The 19,267-nt window shown below is 37.9% G+C and overlaps 1 protein-coding gene across 1 annotated transcript in view; it reads left to right on the top strand.

Annotated features, from left to right (window-relative positions):
• LOC107708617 (PDZ domain-containing protein 2-like) overlaps nt 1-12,417 on the top strand; it is a 74,391-nt gene extending 61,974 nt beyond the window's left edge. The window contains exons 14-24 of the mRNA XM_016512896.1: nt 840-912; nt 1,180-1,283; nt 2,188-2,362; nt 2,459-3,306; nt 4,213-4,357; nt 6,496-9,250; nt 9,624-9,741; nt 10,082-10,183; nt 10,387-10,663; nt 10,794-10,928; nt 11,088-12,417. Coding sequence (XP_016368382.1) covers nt 840-912; nt 1,180-1,283; nt 2,188-2,362; nt 2,459-3,306; nt 4,213-4,357; nt 6,496-9,250; nt 9,624-9,741; nt 10,082-10,183; nt 10,387-10,663; nt 10,794-10,928; nt 11,088-11,254 — 4,899 coding nt within the window. The 3' untranslated portion in view covers nt 11,255-12,417. The remainder of the gene's footprint in view (nt 1-839; nt 913-1,179; nt 1,284-2,187; nt 2,363-2,458; nt 3,307-4,212; nt 4,358-6,495; nt 9,251-9,623; nt 9,742-10,081; nt 10,184-10,386; nt 10,664-10,793; nt 10,929-11,087) is intronic.
• Nucleotides 12,418-19,267: the final 6,850 nt, after the last annotated feature.

The following is a 19,267-nucleotide window of genomic DNA, read 5'->3' as shown; positions in this document are numbered from 1 at the left end:
TTTTTTTTTTTTTTCTATAGACTTCAAAGTCCATCTTTTTGTCTTGGCGTAAACACATATATGGCCCATGGCTCAGATACAGAGGAGCTGGAAAAGTGTTCCTTGGGTGGATTTGCTGTTAAAGACAGCAGTGCTTTTAAGCTTGTTTTTGCCGTGCAGGTGCATATGACGTGAAGTGTTTTTTTTTTTTGCACTCAAGAGATGTTAAGCGTTTCTTTTATTACGTTAAGTTTGATTGATTCTGTTGATTTGAGAAAGATCTGTATTGAAGTCAACAATAAAAGTCAACTGAAATAGATCTAGCAAAACCTGATCTCATCTCGAGTCAGTCAGGCCATTTCTAGCAGAGTTGTATAAAGACAACTAGGGATCTGCCTGTAGCAGAGCACTTCAAAGTGTGCTATCAAAACAACTTGGCTAAATGGTTCTCATTGTTTAAATGTAATCAGTGTTCTTTAATGTGAAATTCCAGAAACAGAATCACACATTTCTCATGTTTTTGTCATTGAATGTTTGAATTTGATGTCTGAAATTATGATTGTTTGTGTTTTTATTATTGGTATTTTATTATTATTTGAATAAAAAGACATCTCCATTGATAGTAAGGCTGGCATGGGCATAAAAATGGTTATATGAGGTTACATTTAAAGTTTAATAATGCAGAATTATGAAGCAGCTTCTAGGCAGCTTGTTCTGCTTAAATGACAGTGCCGCCTGGTGGTCAGAAATAATATTTTGTCATTTGCCTAATTTTAAAGTAAACACTGGATCAAGATGTGATACTTGATATTTAATCAAGACTTAGGCTTGTGTTTTGTAACATCATCTCTCACTCAAAGGTGTCTGAACAGGAGATGGATGAAGTGATCATTCGCTCCACTCACAGAGATAGTCATTCTTCCCATACACTCGGTAAAGTGCCTGTTTTGTTCTGGTCTGACTGTGGCCACTTGTTATCATGCTTCTCCACAGGGTATAGTTTAAAAACAATATAAGCAAAACAAAAACAAATATTAGTTACATTCTGAAAAGCTCTGTTTTGACTTTGATGTATTAAGTTTCCAAATATTGTTTTGAAATTCGGATGCAGTAGTCTCTGAAATCAGTGATTTGTGCCTCAGCAAGAAATACAGCATACATTTTTTGTCTGTCATATTATTTTTCTCCTCTCTTTCACAGGCCTGCCATCCAAGAGTCCATCTCCCACTGTTAAAGCCAAGCAGGGTGAGGGTAATCCTGCTCTCAGCTGGACCATGAAGCGATTCCTAGAGCCAGCCAGCAGGGTAAACTTGAAGCTTTAGTCTACAGACGACTCAACTTGTCTGAGAAAATAGACTTGGAATTTATCAAATCCATAAAACTTTCCTTCATTTGAATTGAATTTTGAATTTTAGGTACAATGAAACAAGTATTCAGACACTTAAGTCACTGAAAATGTGATGAAAATGAATGTCTTTGCATTAAATAACAAAATACCAAACTAAGTGGTATTTATTTTAAAGACATATAGCAAAACCACTTTTCAAGCAAACAGTCTACAGAAACAAATTTTTTGCTAAATTTCAAATGATAAAGCAAGATATATTGTTCAAATTTAAGACCACTGACTTAATACATACACTAAAAATAGGGCTGTGCAAAAAATCAAATGCGATTTTCATGCGCATCTCGTCAGTAAAGCCGGTTCTGTGATTAGTAGTAAATCTTCAGCACGTGTTTTCAGATGGAGCGGCATTTACTACACAGAGCTGTAGTTCACTGACAAGCTACGCAAAATCGCGTTCAAAATCGCAGGCGATTCATTGCCAATTATGAACGCGGTTTTGTGTAGCTTGTGTAGTAAATGCCGCTCCATCTGAAAACACGTGCTGGAGATTTACTACTAATCACAGGAGCGGCTTTACTGACGAGATGCTCATGAAAATCGCATTCGATTTTTTGCACAGCCCTAACTAAAAATAACCTTTAGTTGGTCAAAATAATTAAAAACGGCCCAGAAAATTGAAAAGGAAAAATCGAGGTCTCAAAAGGAGTTAGTTCTGAAAAATCTAGCATGATTTGTTTGCAGAAGCCACTTGGTTTTGGTTAGGGTTAGGGTTAATCCCAGTACTTTTGGAGGCCATTGTATGCACACTACTTAGTGTTGATCTTCAGATTTGAATTTTGTGTCTTAATCTGACCCTGCAGCAAGGCTCGTTGAGTTCAGAGGCAGAGCTCTCTCAGTATTTCTCAGTTCACGAAGTACCCAGCCAGTCTTCCCTCTCTGAGACCATGGCGATGGGATCCAGTGATGACGACATGCTGCACAGTAGCAGGAGCTGTAATACGTCTATGGAGGAATCAGCAGCACCTCAGCCGCATGGTAACATTACTGAATCTAAAGTGTCATGTTGATAAAAAAAAAAAATAGTGACAGTTTGTCACTAGAGTGTGATTTTCTGTCCATTTATCATAACAGTCTATCGGGATGGCTCCTATAGAGGTTCAGACAGTAGTCCCACAACCCCAGAATGTTGTAAAGCCTCTGGAGGGGCTGGTCACACTGCAGACATGCCCCAACAGGCCAGCGTGGGAAGCAGCCCGAGTTCTGTACGTAGCCCACTTCTTCGTCAGCGTCGGGTCATCTGCTATGAGGATGAGCCTAGTGACGACGAGACCGGCCTTGAAGAAGACAGTGGCCCCTTCCGTCGCCTTCTCCGCGAGGGCGACCAGCACCAAGAGGAAGACTCTGGTATTGTAATAGCCACGTCATCTCTCGAGGTAGATGATGAAAGCCAGGATAGCAGTGAGAGCCACAGGCAGATTGACAGCGAGCCGGCCACTCCGCTCTACGGCAGCTCGCTCGAATCTGAGGAAGGACCTAGTGGCCCGCCTGGTGCCGAATCTCCCTTCATGCCCATTCGCTGTATGGAGGCAGCTGGAGGAACAAACCTGGGCGTCAAAAAAGAGCCCCATCGCGAAGGGCAGGAGGTCAAACGCTCACCCAAGCTGGAGCACAAAGCCGTGACTCGTGTCAAGAGCATGATGAGCATCAAGTGCCCCAACCCTCCACAAAGGGCCAAGGGTGAAGAACCAACTTTACTCCCAGCAAACCCTGCCCAGGTTACACAAAACAGCACGCGGCCGCCCTGCAGGATGCTGCACTGCAAGAAGGGGGAATCCAGTGAGTTAGCAGGGGTCTGCACCATTGAGACAATAGTGCTCCAGCGTAGTGAGTCAGAGTCTTTTGGTTTGGATCTGGAGATTAAGTCCACTCCACTCAAAGTGCTGATCACAGGGCTGAGACCAGGAGGTGTGGCGGAAAGGGTAGGTTGGAAATTGTGAATGTTTTGATTATTTGTAATGCATTTTAACATTGAACTAAGGCTTTATTCAAGAAAGAGAGACTTTTTAAAAGAAATTGACCAGAATTAAAAGACATTCGGTTCTGTTGATGGTTCTCACATGTTTATTCTTCCACCAATGCTAACGGAATATCGTACTAAAATACTCTGTCCTACTAAAATATTTTGCACTACTGATTCATTGGTGCCAAAACAAGATTACTGAATCTACAGCCCAAAACAGCAAAATTACAAAATGATTGACTGTCATGAGCATTTTTTTTTTTTTTGGTGAAATACAAACATAATGTACCCAGTGTAGTCTAGTTCCTAAACAAACAAGTCTAATGAGTCTGTCTTTGATTAACAAAAATAAATAAATCACAAAAAAACTAACTGTGAGACTTCAGTCTAATTGCTGGTTGGCTGTACACATGACAATGTGTAGCCAAATATTTACATGCATTTATCAGTAGTATTTCATAAAAATGAATGAAATATGTTACCACATTTTGTTTGTTTATTTCTTGTTTGATATATTGTTAAGACCAGTTATTGAGTTGCATTCATGCCACCTCTAAACAGAAGAGTCATTATATTTCTTTTTATAACAGACCTTTTGTAATTATTTATTTTTGAAATGATCTCATCATTTGGAAGGTAAATTGTAGACACTTATTTATGTATTTATTTCCCTAAAAGACTGAAAAAAATATTAATGTAACTGTTAAGGTACCAGAATTGTTCAATTCTTAACGATTTCCATCCCCACTGTTGAGATGACACTTGGTGTCGGACAGCTGGTTGTGCTTGGAGGCATGGATGAGATATCTCCAGAATAAATCTGAGGAATGTATTTCACCCATTTCTTTCATGTCTATTCCTTCAGGAAGCCTCAGGGAAGATGAGCGTGGGTGATGAGATTGTAACAATTGGTGACACTCCTGTGTGTACATCCACCTATCAGGAGATCTGTGACCTCATGCACAACCTGCCAATCACATTGACCTTAGAGATTAAGAAGCCAGTCTCAGGTGAGTTGCAGTCAGCATCCTGTATCTATTGCTTCCTGGAGTTAACCAATGATAAGTCCATAATAGCTTTGGTGATGGTTTTTCCCCCACGCATGTCTGCTCATTTTAATGTTCCAAAAGAAGGATGATCCCTTTTAAAGGGACAGTTCACCCCAAAATGAAAACTATCATCATTTACCTACACTTATGTTGTCCCAAACCCGTATGATTTTCTTTCTTCGGTGGAACACACCAAGGAGAAATTTTGAAGACTCACTATTTTCTATACAGTTACAAGGAATTGCGACTGACGTTTCTTAAAAAAAAAGAAGATCAATTCACTGTAACAGCATCGTAAAACTGGTTGAATATGACTTCTGTCACAAAAGAAGTAGCGTCTAATAGTACACGTTGTATGGACTGCTTTTGTGGTGCTTTTACATCCTTGTCGTCTCTGTTCATTGTAATTGAAAGGAAATCTGTCTACACAATTTTTCCTTTTTTGTTCTTTAGAAGAAAGAAAATAAGGGGTTCGGAACCACATAAAGGATTTCCTTTTTGAATTAACAGTTCCTTAAAATATAATTTTATAACCTCACAAGATGTTTTCCCTAATCTAACTGACTATACTATACTGATCCCAATTTACAATTTTGGCAATCTAATAATCAACATTATGAATTTGCTATGATCAAGAATAGTAGTCAATGCTGTGTTATGTATAGTGTCATATTGCTCTAGATGGCTTGTTAAAGTATTATCCACATTCCCTCCTCCCTTCCCTCAGACTGTGGTACTCCAGCAGATTTAAAGCTGTTTCCTAACTGTATAAACAATATAGCAGGATAAACAGGTCTTGTACAATATATCCTTTACAAGAGACTGTTAGCACAGGTAGAATTGCCACTGCAATAAAGAGATAAGTCTGTCTCTTCCCATGCTGCCTTAAAGAGATAAGAGTACTACAGGCTTCCCCTTTCTGGCAGTACCCTTCACCAGCTCAAAGGGAACTGCAGGCTCCTGGCTATTTGTCAATGGTGACTATTGATTACTTTACTACCGTAGCCACCGTAGATGTGTAGAGTAACAGCGCTAATGCTTCCTAGAGGCCATTAGTCAATTAGAATCTAGATTTGGTGTTATTGCTCTGACTGCCACATTCAAATTTTAAATGAAAGATGGACTAAAACATTCATAGAATTTTGGTCAAAACATAACTCGGAGATCTTTTGAATCTGATCATGCAGAGCAATAGCCTCAAGAAACAATATAGTGTTATATATTGTGTTAATATATTTGTCATGTGTCTGTTTTTGTATGTCTATACCTGCCGTCATCTGATGTTTATACTGTATGTGATCGATCCTGTTCATCATATAGATTAGCGCATATGCTCGTATACATTTATGTAAGCATGAGCATTTATCAGCTGTGTGTTTTGACTCAATTATGTTGAATGCACCACTAGGTCTACCTTTTTTAGCTATGTCAAGTAAAATACCCTTTGAATGCAATAAATATTTAAGGAGATGATGCATGTTTTACATTTGTCTGTTTAATTGTGAATGGAATATTCAGAGGTGTCGGCTTCAGATAAAACTGAGTGCAGTCTTATATGCCTCCAGGATGAAAGTATTACATTATCGGAAACAATAAAAAAAATCCTTTCTCTGTGGATTGTCTTTGTCTTTGTGAGAGTGAGACTCACCTTTTTCAGAGAAGTTATTTCATAGTAGTCCAAAGTTTCCTACGGAGTTTGGCTCTGTGGTGCTGACTTTGAACAACAATAATGAATAACATAATCAGTGAAATATCAGACTATAAAATGAACTGCAAGGGTACTGCTCTGGGTTTCTTTTTAGTATAATTTGATATGCATATTTGAAGGATAATGTAAAGGAATAGTCAGAATAGTTTTCCAATGTAATGTTGATTTATAAAACAAGCAATTTGTAGTTTTTCTTGCAGGCCTCAACTGTGCACATATATGGTAGAACTTATCTTGATGTAAGGTCTTCATATCCAGTGATTGTCTTTAACTGTTTGCCATGTTTTAACTGCCTAATATTGATTTGAAGTGTTTATTAACTGACCTGAACATTTGTAATAACTGAAAATGATTTTTTTTATCCATATTGTATTTTTGTCCATATTTGCAGCTGTAGATCGACTTTCTAGCCTGATTATGTCCTCTGGCTGTGAGGGCTCATCTAAATTGGAGGCACCTAGACCTCCTCCAGAGGAAAGGAATCATGTGGATAAAACTCTAGTTACAGCCCAAGAAAGCCTTTCATCAGAAACAAATGTAACCCAGGCATTAACAATCCACAGCAACAGCATTCCCGTCACTAATATTGATGATGTCATAACTGAACTGAACTCAGCAGAAAGCAAAGAAAAAGACCAAAGTGTCTTGGGTTCCACAGATGCAAGTGCAAAAACAGAAGAGTGTAGTAAAGTAGACAACAGAGGGACTGCAGCGCAATCACAACCTAACCTTCAGGATTCCTCTGCCCTAGATGTGGGGAACAGCACTTGCCATTTTCCTGTAGGAAAGACATTTTTAAATAGTTATTCAAGGAACTTTAGTAATCTGGGAGAGGACATTGTCCCTCTAGAGAAAGGATATGGAGAGAAACAAAGTATGTACAGTCTGGTGGAAGATAGTGACTCTGAGAGTGACTCTGCAGACAGTGCTGTCAAAGTAGGGTCGTCTCAAGGTCGCTGTGAGGGTCCTCAGGACACTGACTCAGATGAGGAGGAGGTTGAGCTCTGTTTCAGCTCTGTCAGTCAGCCTGCATTCAGCAAATCAGAGGGCAGCTCTCTGACAGATAGAAAAAGCATTGCCAATAGCCAAACTGTTGACAAGACACTTGCTAGTATGGATCTCCACAACCCGCCTTCACTCACAATGCAAGATAAGGATTTGCAAGAGAACAGTCATTCTGTCTCTGAGTTACCAGACCCACTTTGCCCTCAAGTTTCAGGTGATGATCTCTTAAATGGGGATAGTGGGCACACTCCCACACAACATGAGGTAACTTGTGCATCTCAGAGAACACCATCAAACTGCGACACAAAATGTGAAACTATTTCAAAATCTGTTGAAATCTGCCAGACACCAACAGGTGTCACTTATCCCACTGTTACTCAGAGCAACTGTCACGTCACCCCAAGAAGTCAAGAGAGGACAACTAAGTTGCTCTCAGATGCATCTCTGTCAGTAGAGAAGCTCAGCACTGGGCAAGTGCCACTGGGATCGACTGTGTCAGAGCCCAAGGCATTAAATTATACCAGTGGCAAAACTAGTGGGCAGGCCTCCTCTACAGTTGCTCCAAAAGACAAGGAGAGAGAGAAAGTTCTTCCTGTACTTGAATTGAAATCATCACTCTCCCAAGCCCAGAGTAAATCCACCTCTTATTGTATCAAATCTTTGGGAACTAATTCCCCTAATGACACCCCTGTCTCACCCCTGTTGAGAAGTAGACTCAAAGTTGATGATAAAAAGTCAAATACCTCTTCTAAACTCAAGGGTCTTAGTATTAAGAGTAAATCCAAAGACCAAGAAAAGTCTGTCTCTAGATCGCCCAGGGTGGAAAGTCCAGGACAGAAAAAAGCTCTCAGCTCCCCAAGTCAGTCTCCTAAACTTCTCTCCAAGAGAACCACAACAACTGGTAGCCCTAAATCCACCAGAACGTCTGAGAAGATCAGGGTTACTTCTTGTAAAACTGACCAAAGTCAACCAACTGTGTCCAGTGCTTTAAAAACAAATTCCATCAACACCACCAAAGAAGAACTCAAGCCTTCCAAGAAGGAGCAAGTCTCGGATCTAATGGAGCAAGTCTCAAAATCAGAGGTCACTGTCATCAACACTCAAAGAACTTTCATTGAGGTACGACTTTCATCCTCTTCGTCTACACCTGTGCTGACACGCAAAGAAGTTGTGAATGCAGGTCATTTAAACTTGGCCTCAGTGTCGGTTGATCAAGTCGAGTGGGAGGAATCAAATTCAGACTCCTCTCATAGAAGACACACAATCCCATTAGAATCAACCAATTCTTCATCTAGTTGTTCTCAGCAACAACAACTAGATGAAGATTGCAATGGCCAGGAAGAAAATCTCCTCAGGAACTCAAATAATAAAGATGCTGCTTCTAGTCTCAAAACAAGCAAATCCAAATTGTTCTTAAGGGGACTAGACCGCAGGAGCTGCTCTACAGACACTAGCTGGTCTCTTGAACCAAACCCCTTCTCAGTTCGTCAAAGAATCCAGTCCTTTGAGAATCTAGGCAGCTTTGATCGATCTGTTGTAAAGTGTATAGACATACCGTTTTATGCTAATAACTCAAAGCCACCTCTGAACCGGAGGTTATCTGGGTGTGCTGGATCTGTTAGCAATCAGTCCGGTGACAACCGTTCTTTGAGGAGGAGTTTCAGCTCATGTGTAGACAATTTGAGCTCAACCCCATTTCCACCATATCCACAGAATTCGTCTTCCACTTCAGTTGTCCCCATCTCTGAATCAACTCCTCCAAACCGAACCACAGAGGCTGTTATGAAGGAGAAGGTGAGAAACGAGGCCTCTCAGAACCAGCCCGCTGTACACACACCACCAGTACTACGCTCCCGCAATGCCCGCAGCCATGGAGGCCTGTCACGCTCCAAACTGAGAGAGATACGGGCACTGAGCATGCCTGAACTGGACAAGCTGTGTACTGAGGATTTCACCAGTGACCCTGGAAATGTGATCTTTAAGACGGAGCTGGAAATCCACCCTCGCAGATCCATAGACCCAACATCACACAACCTGCAGTGCACCGTGGTGAGCAGTGTTGACACTGGGGTTCTTGGTTCAACCAGCAGTGAGGACCAACATGAAGGCCAGATCACAGGGCTCTCATGCTGGTCTATAAGGTGAGTGAAGACCTGTTTATATTGTGCAATGAAAAAAAATAGTTGATAGTAAATGGATTACAATAGTTTACTTGTCCTCCAACAACTAACTAGTTGATTGAGTTTGCCTTTTTGTTTTAGTATTTTTATATTTAAATTCTTAAAGTTTTAAGTTGTAATATTTTAGTGGTGCTGTATGTTATCGTTAGGGTTGCATATCTCAGCACATATTATATTTTTTTTATTTCAATGTTGTGTTTTGAGACACTGCACAAATGTTCCTGATGAAAACAACATCCAATATATTCAGCAACCATTAGTTGAAAACATTTGAACACATTCCTGACTAGGACAAACTATTACAGCTAATATTGGTGTTGTGTTTCTTCAACAGTTTGAAAGACCTTGAATCTTCTCCTTTGGACCAAAATAAAGTGCAAGATGTTCTGTGTTCCCTCACGACCAAAGTGGATGTGACAAGTCTCATACAGGAAACAAACACTCTTTCAGAGGTAATTTATCAATGTCTCAGTATTTTTCATGGTCCATAAATTGTTTTAATGTCTATTTAGAAAGCTAATATTTTAAGTATAAAGATGATCTGGCATTCTGAAGTTTCTTTTTAAAGGATGGGGAAGATATGCTTTCAGCAATTACAGAATGCCTTTGTGTGGGCTTATTAATATTTATAAAACTCACAATGTTTCAACTGTCACTTTTTGGTTATCTTTATCAGTCTGTTTTCCTAACAGAACAGCCATTGTTTATATGGACCCTATTTGTAGCTTTCTATATTTCATTTGATAAAAAAAAAACAAAGTTAACAAATCTTGCATGAATCTTATTATTTAGGTTAAAGATGGCATTTCCTTTGTGATCTTAACCAAAGAGCAAGGATCTGGACTGGGTTTCAGCATCGCCGGAGGAGTAGATCTGGAGCAGAAATTTATGACTGTAAGCTCTTTTGTTCAAGCAAAACTGAAACCTTTTGCTTTTTTAAATAAAATGAAATAAAATAATAAATAAATCAATAAATGAAAAACCAGTAGCCATTATTAGTAACATTTATAATTATACATGATCTCCCCCTTGTGTTTTTTTAAAGGAACAGAGTCAAATAAGATTAAGTTTAGTACTGAAATGTAAATTTGTTGCAGGTCCATCGGGTGTTCACTCGAGGGGTGGCAGGCGTGGAAGGCTCCTCCATTCACAGAGGAGACAGAATTTTCTCAATAAACGGGACCAGCATGAGTGGGATCACACACGGAGAGGCGCTGTCCTGCCTTCATCAGACCAGACTGCCGAAACAGGCATTAGTGATCATCCAGAAGGGCAAGAACACTGAGCCAACATCACCTAAACAAGAACTTCCCCTTCATACTGGAATCTGTCCTACTCTAGGCCATAGAGACAGCATCAGAGAACATAAAACAAGTGAGCATCTGGAGTCATTGTCACTCTTGTGGCAAAGATTAACCCGTTATCGGTCTTCAACTTATTGGCTTGGGTTTTTATAGAGTAAATAACTTTTTCGGTTCCTAATTGGCTTCTTGGTGTGTTGTAGGTGTGGAAGTGGGACCAGACGGGGCTTTGAGTGTGGAGTTACAGAAGACTACGGCTGGTTTAGGGTTCAGTCTAGACGGAGGCAAAGCATCTGCCCGTGGAGATCGACCTCTCTACATCAAACGCATCTTCTGTGGTGAGTGCTCTTCACAAATATTTAAAGACGTCCACTAGGAGGAGACAAAAGTTGTAATATATGTATCAAGAGAACACTTGGCTCATCTCCAAGCATGATAAGACAGAAAGGTTCAGGAAGAGTGTACTGTTCAGACTGTGTGTTTTTGTCACCACTCAGGAGGAGCCGCTGAACAGTCCCGGGTTATTGATGTCGGAGATGAACTTCTAGCCATCAACGGCTGGTCTTTGCAGGGCCTTATGCACTACGATGCCTGGAACATCATTAAAACTGTCTCTGAGGGTGCCGTCCAGTTAGTCATCAGAAAACCCAGGACTTCAGTATGACGTCTGATCTGTGGTGGACTCTCATTGCACATAGACTTTGTATTTCTTTTTGTAAGTTTGTTACAGGATCTCTATGATGAAGAATTTGTTGCACATTGATTTTTATACAAACCAAGGCTTCTGCAGATTTGTGGTAGACTCACATATGCGGGCTTAAGGTATTTTTAGGATGTCTTTGAACTTTGTATCTCAAAAACTTTGTGCTTTATGACTTTTTGAAGACATTTAAGCCTAATTGTAAGAATTCTAAATGATATGTTAATAAATGCATCCCTTGTATAATATAATTTAATTCCAATATTGTGAAAATTGGTTTGTATGTATAGCTATGATTATATGGTGATAATGCAGACCACTAAAGACTGTGTTCACTTTGCCTAATCTAATGGATTACAGTAGACCAACGTAGATATCAAACTCTGTGTGAATTATAAAATGAGTGTTTGTTTTGAACTGGTTTATGACTAAAATGGATTTGTGGAATTTTGTGGATTTTTTTTCTCTGTTATCATAGTAATTTACCGGTATTTTATTGTTCCTTTTAATGATTGCAATTTTTAGGGGGTTTCGGTATTGACTTATTTTATCTTAAAGGTAAAGTGTGTCATTTCAGTGCCACTAGCAAACAGATTTGCAGAAATTTCCCAAACACTCCTATCACCCCCATCTGTCAGGCCATTTTACAGAAAAACAGGAAGCTGTACCCCAGAGTCATGCTATTGGTTGAAGCACAAGATGACAGCCACAGTGTTTACACTTGCTTCACCTTTAAATACTTGAATTCAATCAGGTTATTAACATTTAAAATACAATCATAGAATGAAAAAGCATTGTCACCTTAGCACACTTTAATTAGACTGCAGTATAGACTTTTAAAATTATGACATTTCAGGTCTTTTGGTTATGTTTGATCCTTTTCTTTCAGCTGTGAATATTGTCATGTTTACCTTCTGAGACTTTCAATAGAGTTGTCTCCCTGATAAAATGTATCAGTGTTGTTGTTTTGTTTTATTTTACTTGAATTGTCTTTGTGTAAAATATTGAGGCTCCCACTGATTTTATTGTAATTTAATTTCGCTGAATATTAAGCACAAGTGTATTAACTAGTGTATATGAAAAAAAAACAATCATGAATATTTCATTTGTCTATCTGACTTTCTGTTCTGCCCTTGTGAATAAAGACATCAGATATTTTTTAAATGTGCTATTCATTTTACTCATGCACCAATATTGCCTATTGCTACTTTTTATATGAATCTGCATATTTAGGGCGAATTATCCATTTAATTTTAAGTCTTTGCGAATCTTTGCTTTTAGTAGTTCTTATGCAGTTACCTAGGTTACTGTTGTTATTGTTTGTTGTTCATTTCTTATTTGCATATTAATGAACACTACATGCTCTTAATGAGAGGCACAACAGACTGGAGTGGTGTTTGGTGCTAAACACACTTTCATTGACATCATCGGCTCAAGCAGTCAATGCAAATGCTCAATTAGAGTAAATACATAAAAGTTTGGGGATGTTTTTGTAATGGTTTTTAACACTGCAAATATCACAAATAATCTTTTTGCCTCGTTGCCTGGCTCTGACTTGAATATAGCATTTGTGTCATGCAATTCCTTATAATATTCCACAGATATTTAACCATTACAAAATTATTCCATTTACACTACTGTTCAAATGTTTGGGGGGTGTAAGCTTTTTCAATATTTTTGTGCTCACCAAGGCTCCATTTTTCAAAAATACAGTAAAAACAGTAATATTGAGAAATGTTATTACAATTTAAAATAGCTATAATGTAATTTATTCCTTTGATGGCAAAACTAAAATTTCAGCAGCCATTACTCCAGTCTTCAGTGTCACATGATCCTCCAGAAATCACTCTTAATATGCTGATTGGGTGCTCAAGAAACATTTCTTATTATTATTATTATCAGTTGAAAACACTAATATTTCTGTGGAACTGTGATACTTTTTTTAGGATTCTATGATGAATCGAAAGTTGAGAAGAACAGCATTTTTTAGATTTTTTTTTTTCATTAAATATCTTTATTTTCATTTGTGATCAATTTAATTCTTAAATAACGTTCTTGCTGAATAAAAGTATTGATTTCATTAAAAAAGTAATACTTTTGAACAGTAGCGTATTGATTATTTCTGTTTCAAAATGTTTTGCCTCGAACCTTTCTCCAGATTGCTGCTGCAATTTTGGACATAATGGACTCTAAAGAGAATGTAATGGACTTAATGTCATTTTTGTGGAGGACAGTACTCAGCTCATCCTTTTCATCAGCCTGAGGAAGCATTTACACATGCTGGGTATATTTATGCCACTAAATCAGACTGGGTGATACATTTACCACATTATAATTTTTCAGTTTTACTTATTTTTTTCTACATATTAGTGCAAGGCAAGCACAACAGCACACGGGGACTTCGTGAAGGGGGGATTGTTTGCATCTCTTTCCAGTCCAGATGGTGGCCACAGTCTCCTGGGAACCACCGCCACCTCACTCTACCTGCCAAGAGTTCAATAATCGCTGGCAGACATCAATCTCCAGGCTTCTGCAGATTTGTGGTAGACTCACATATGCGGGCTTAAGGTATTTTTAGGATGTCTTTGAACTTTGTATCTCAAAAACTTTGTGCTTTATGACTTTTTGAAGACATTTAAGCCTAATTGTAAGAATTCTAAATGATATGTTAATAAATGCATCCCTTGTATAATATAATTTAATTCCAATATTGTGAAAATTGGTTTGTATGTATAGCTATGATTATATGGTGATAATGCAGACCACTAAAGACTGTGTTCACTTTGCCTAATCTAATGGATTACAGTAGACCAACGTAGATATCAAACTCTGTGTGAATTATAAAATGAGTGTTTGTTTTGAACTGGTTTATGACTAAAATGGATTTGTGGAATTTTGTGGATTTTTTTTCTCTGTTATCATAGTAATTTACCGGTATTTTATTGTTCCTTTTAATGATTGCAATTTTTAGGGGGTTTCGGTATTGACTTATTTTATCTTAAAGGTAAAGTGTGTCATTTCAGTGCCACTAGCAAACAGATTTGCAGAAATTTCCCAAACACTCCTATCACCCCCATCTGTCAGGCCATTTTACAGAAAAACAGGAAGCTGTACCCCAGAGTCATGCTATTGGTTGAAGCACAAGATGACAGCCACAGTGTTTACACTTGCTTCACCTTTAAATACTTGAATTCAATCAGGTTATTAACATTTAAAATACAATCATAGAATGAAAAAGCATTGTCACCTTAGCACACTTTAATTAGACTGCAGTATAGACTTTTAAAATTATGACATTTCAGGTCTTTTGGTTATGTTTGATCCTTTTCTTTCAGCTGTGAATATTGTCATGTTTACCTTCTGAGACTTTCAATAGAGTTGTCTCCCTGATAAAATGTATCAGTGTTGTTGTTTTGTTTTATTTTACTTGAATTGTCTTTGTGTAAAATATTGAGGCTCCCACTGATTTTATTGTAATTTAATTTCGCTGAATATTAAGCACAAGTGTATTAACTAGTGTATATGAAAAAAAAACAATCATGAATATTTCATTTGTCTATCTGACTTTCTGTTCTGCCCTTGTGAATAAAGACATCAGATATTTTTTAAATGTGCTATTCATTTTACTCATGCACCAATATTGCCTATTGCTACTTTTTATATGAATCTGCATATTTAGGGCGAATTATCCATTTAATTTTAAGTCTTTGCGAATCTTTGCTTTTAGTAGTTCTTATGCAGTTACCTAGGTTACTGTTGTTATTGTTTGTTGTTCATTTCTTATTTGCATATTAATGAACACTACATGCTCTTAATGAGAGGCACAACAGACTGGAGTGGTGTTTGGTGCTAAACACACTTTCATTGACATCATCGGCTCAAGCAGTCAATGCAAATGCTCAATTAGAGTAAATACATAAAAGTTTGGGGATGTTTTTGTAATGGTTTTTAACACTGCAAATATCACAAATAATCTTTTTGCCTCGTTGCCTGGCTCTGACTTGAATATAGCATTTGTGTCATGCAATTCCTTATAATATTCCACAGATATTTAACCATTACAAAATTATTCCATTTACACTACTGTTCAAATGTTTGGGGGGTGTAAGCTTTTTCAATATTTTTGTGCTCACCAAGGCTCCATTTTTCAAAAATACAGTAAAAACAGTAATATTGAGAAATGTTATTACAATTTAAAATAGCTATAATGTAATTTATTCCTTTGATGGCAAAACTAAAATTTCAGCAGCCATTACTCCAGTCTTCAGTGTCACATGATCCTCCAGAAATCACTCTTAATATGCTGATTGGGTGCTCAAGAAACATTTCTTCTTATTATTATTATCAGTTGAAAACACTAATATTTCTGTGGAACTGTGATACTTTTTTTAGGATTCTATGATGAATCGAAAGTTGAGAAGAACAGCATTTTTTAGATTTTTTTTTTTCATTAAATATCTTTATTTTCATTTGTGATCAATTTAATTCTTAAATAACGTTCTTGCTGAATAAAAGTATTGATTTCATTAAAAAAGTAATACTTTTGAACAGTAGCGTATTGATTATTTCTGTTTCAAAATGTTTTGCCTCGAACCTTTCTCCAGATTGCTGCTGCAATTTTGGACATAATGGACTCTAAAGAGAATGTAATGGACTTAATGTCATTTTTGTGGAGGACAGTACTCAGCTCATCCTTTTCATCAGCCTGAGGAAGCATTTACACATGCTGGGTATATTTATGCCACTAAATCAGACTGGGTGATACATTTACCACATTATAATTTTTCAGTTTTACTTATTTTTTTCTACATATTAGTGCAAGGCAAGCACAACAGCACACGGGGACTTCGTGAAGGGGGGATTGTTTGCATCTCTTTCCAGTCCAGATGGTGGCCACAGTCTCCTGGGAACCACCGCCACCTCACTCTACCTGCCAAGAGTTCAATAATCGCTGGCAGACATCAATCTCCTCATAATACGCCCCTGTTCTCTGTGAATGTCTTTCTATGATTCAGCCATTACAAAATGATCTAAACATGGAAACTGCAGCTGTTGTGACTGTCTTGAGTTGTTGCTGGTTTCTCTTTGCCAGCAGACAGAATATGTAGGTCTATCACAATACACAGTTTGATGTAACCATCGTCACAACAGCTTGTAAACAAAAACATAAATATTACAAACATATGGATCCTCTATACTACCAGGTGTCGATGACAGTCTGAGCATAACTGACTGAATCTGATACGAGAGCTACACGATAGGCCTAGCTAGTGACCTAGCCTACAGATAACTGACAAAAACATTTTCTTCAAATTCTGTCAGTTTAAGACCCTTCACATTTCTCTGAGAGAAATGCCTAGCCTGTATGTTCAGTTTGTTCTCTGGAACAATGATGGCACTTATTTCATTTAACAATGTAAGGTGAAAAAACTATTGCAGATTTGCATAGCCTAAGGTTACATGAGTTCTACTGTCAGTTAAAACTGAGCTGACACTTGTTAAAATGTCACAGTTTCAGTTCTCACCATTTCCTGTTCTCCATTTAACAGTCATAACGATCAAAAGCCACAAAAACAGTGTGAAGTTCCAGTCAGCAATAGAAAGCTTGACATATCACACCTGGGCTACAAACTCCAAAAATATACATTGTTTGTGTTTGTGTGTGTGTGGCTTCAACTGCAATGAAACCTCTGATAGTTTTTGGATGTGACATTTATCACATCAGACAAAGAGAAGAAATGGTAACATTGTGGGTGGGTTCAAACCCTTTGACCGGACAGCTAGAATGGAAAAAGTGAGTAGGCTTAACATCAAGGAGATCCAAAAGACCACTAGACAAAATGCTTCTGTTTTGCTTTTTCCCCATTTTAATACAATCTTTTTTACAGTAAATGTTTATTTATTTATATAATGGCTAAGTCTTAATGCACAAACATTATTCCACATATGTTTGAACACTGAATGTTATCAATATGTCATAAATAAATAAAAAAGAAAGAAAGATTTTAGCTTGTATACATTTTTGTTTTTGTTGAAGGCTTGTTTTTAGCATGGTGTGATTTTAGCAGCACCAGTAAATAATATATATTAATAATCATTTATACTAACAAACTTCAAAAAGTAACTTGTTTTTTTTCCACTGCTAAGCACAAAATACTCTAGAGGGAAACAGCACTTTTCCATTTCACTATCTCACGCTTTGAAGTAATCTAACATGTGAAGCTGACTTTATGCCTCCCCCTTGGGAGTCCTGTGCCCCCACTCAGTCTCCTTTGTTCCTTTTTCAAAGAAAGACTTCTCTGTCATTCTGCAAATTAACTTTCTATTAAAAAAAAATTCTTGATGTGCTCTCTTTGGTCCTCAGAACCTCATACAGAGAGTTTTTATATTCAGATTCTGACCTTTTGGTTTTTAGACAAAAAATGGCATCTAAGTTTTTGTATTATTTTTAATTACATTTCTGTAATTCATGCACTCAAATAGCTATGGTATAGCAAAATGGAATTGTGCAGAATTGCAAGGTGAGAATTATAAGGTTTTGATATGTAAGCATATAGGCCATGTATATGTGTTTCTAGGGCAGTGGTTTTCAGTTGGTTTTGCTTCATGACCAGTTAACATCAAGTGACGACCCAAAATAGTAATAGTAAAATTGTTTAGTAGAGTGAAAAATTTAAGGGGGTCTGAATACTTTCCGTACCCACTGTATAAGACCATAAATCAAACATTGTAATAAACTATTATCTCAAAATGCATAGGCCCAACAGTATGCAAAATATTAACATACTGTAGCTGTAACATTGGGAGCGTGACAACGCAGTAGTGGATCCAAGTGCAGGCTTTTATTAGAATCGTAGTCAGACAGGCAGGGTCAAACACCAGCAAACAATCATAATCCAGGGCGAGACAAAACAGACGAAGGTCAGGGCAGGCAGCAAACAATCAGAAACGAGGTAAACAGTCCAAGGTCAAGAGACAAGGCAAGACAAGGAAACATGGAAAGTCACAGGAACTAGGGAACGCTACAGGCTAACAATAATCAGCAAAGTGAGTGTGTGTGAGTGCATCTTATATAGTCCTCCTGATTGGAAAACAGGTGAGACCAATAATCAGTTCCAGGTAAGGGGTTTATGGGAGTTGTAGTCCAGACAGGGAACGGATCGTGACAGTAACATAGGTTAAATAGGAAAAATGACAATTTTGCAAAAACTTCTTGGGTGATTTACAAGCCTAAAACAGTCACTGGACCAATTAGTATGCACAATATTACCAAGAGACAGATGAATTAGAACAAAATAACATAGACTGTCTGAAGCTGTCTGATTGTTGTTGTTATTTCAACTTGGAAATAGACAGAAACATCAATATACCTTTCGCTAAAACAAAGCAATGAAGACTCCCTCTAAAAGGTCACGCTGATTTATAGATGATCATGAACTTTAAATGTGAATCAAGACTTCTTGAGGCTGACATACAGATTTGTGTTGCAGGCAAAGTCCTAAACCAATCAAAATAATGAGATGAGTCATTCACAATTTGGGCTTGCGTTGTATAAAGTATATTTTAAGCTCCATCAGGAATCGTCCAGATCTGCCTCCTCACCGTGTGCCACAGAGCAGTGGTTCCTGCAAGCTAAGTTAATGGATTACATCACTTGCAGTCTTGGAGTCAGTCTACAGGGAGGGAGGGAAGGGAAATGAGACCATCTCAAGCGAATGAATGAATCCCAACTTCGCTAACACATTACACATGCATGCCTACTGGTTAAGGTCTGGCTCTTTGCCCATCTAACTGTGACCTCATTGCACATCTGGGATCTAAACACTCATTCAACATATTGGTTTTGAAGAAAGGGAGGTAGAAAGTGACAATTTTCCACAGATCGCTTCATCCTTAGACTTTTCATTTTGTGAGACATCAAGTCCCAGATTGCTAATGTTGTTCATGACAGAAATATTGCAGAAGTGAGCCACCCGA

Source organism: Sinocyclocheilus rhinocerous, unplaced genomic scaffold (genome assembly GCF_001515625.1).
Source record: "Sinocyclocheilus rhinocerous isolate Xijiao unplaced genomic scaffold, SAMN03320098_v1.1 scaffold1858, whole genome shotgun sequence".
NCBI classification, from domain to species: domain Eukaryota; kingdom Metazoa; phylum Chordata; class Actinopteri; order Cypriniformes; family Cyprinidae; genus Sinocyclocheilus; species Sinocyclocheilus rhinocerous.
The sequence above is the reverse complement of the archived record's forward strand: the minus strand, read 5'-3'. Positions and strand labels throughout refer to the sequence as shown.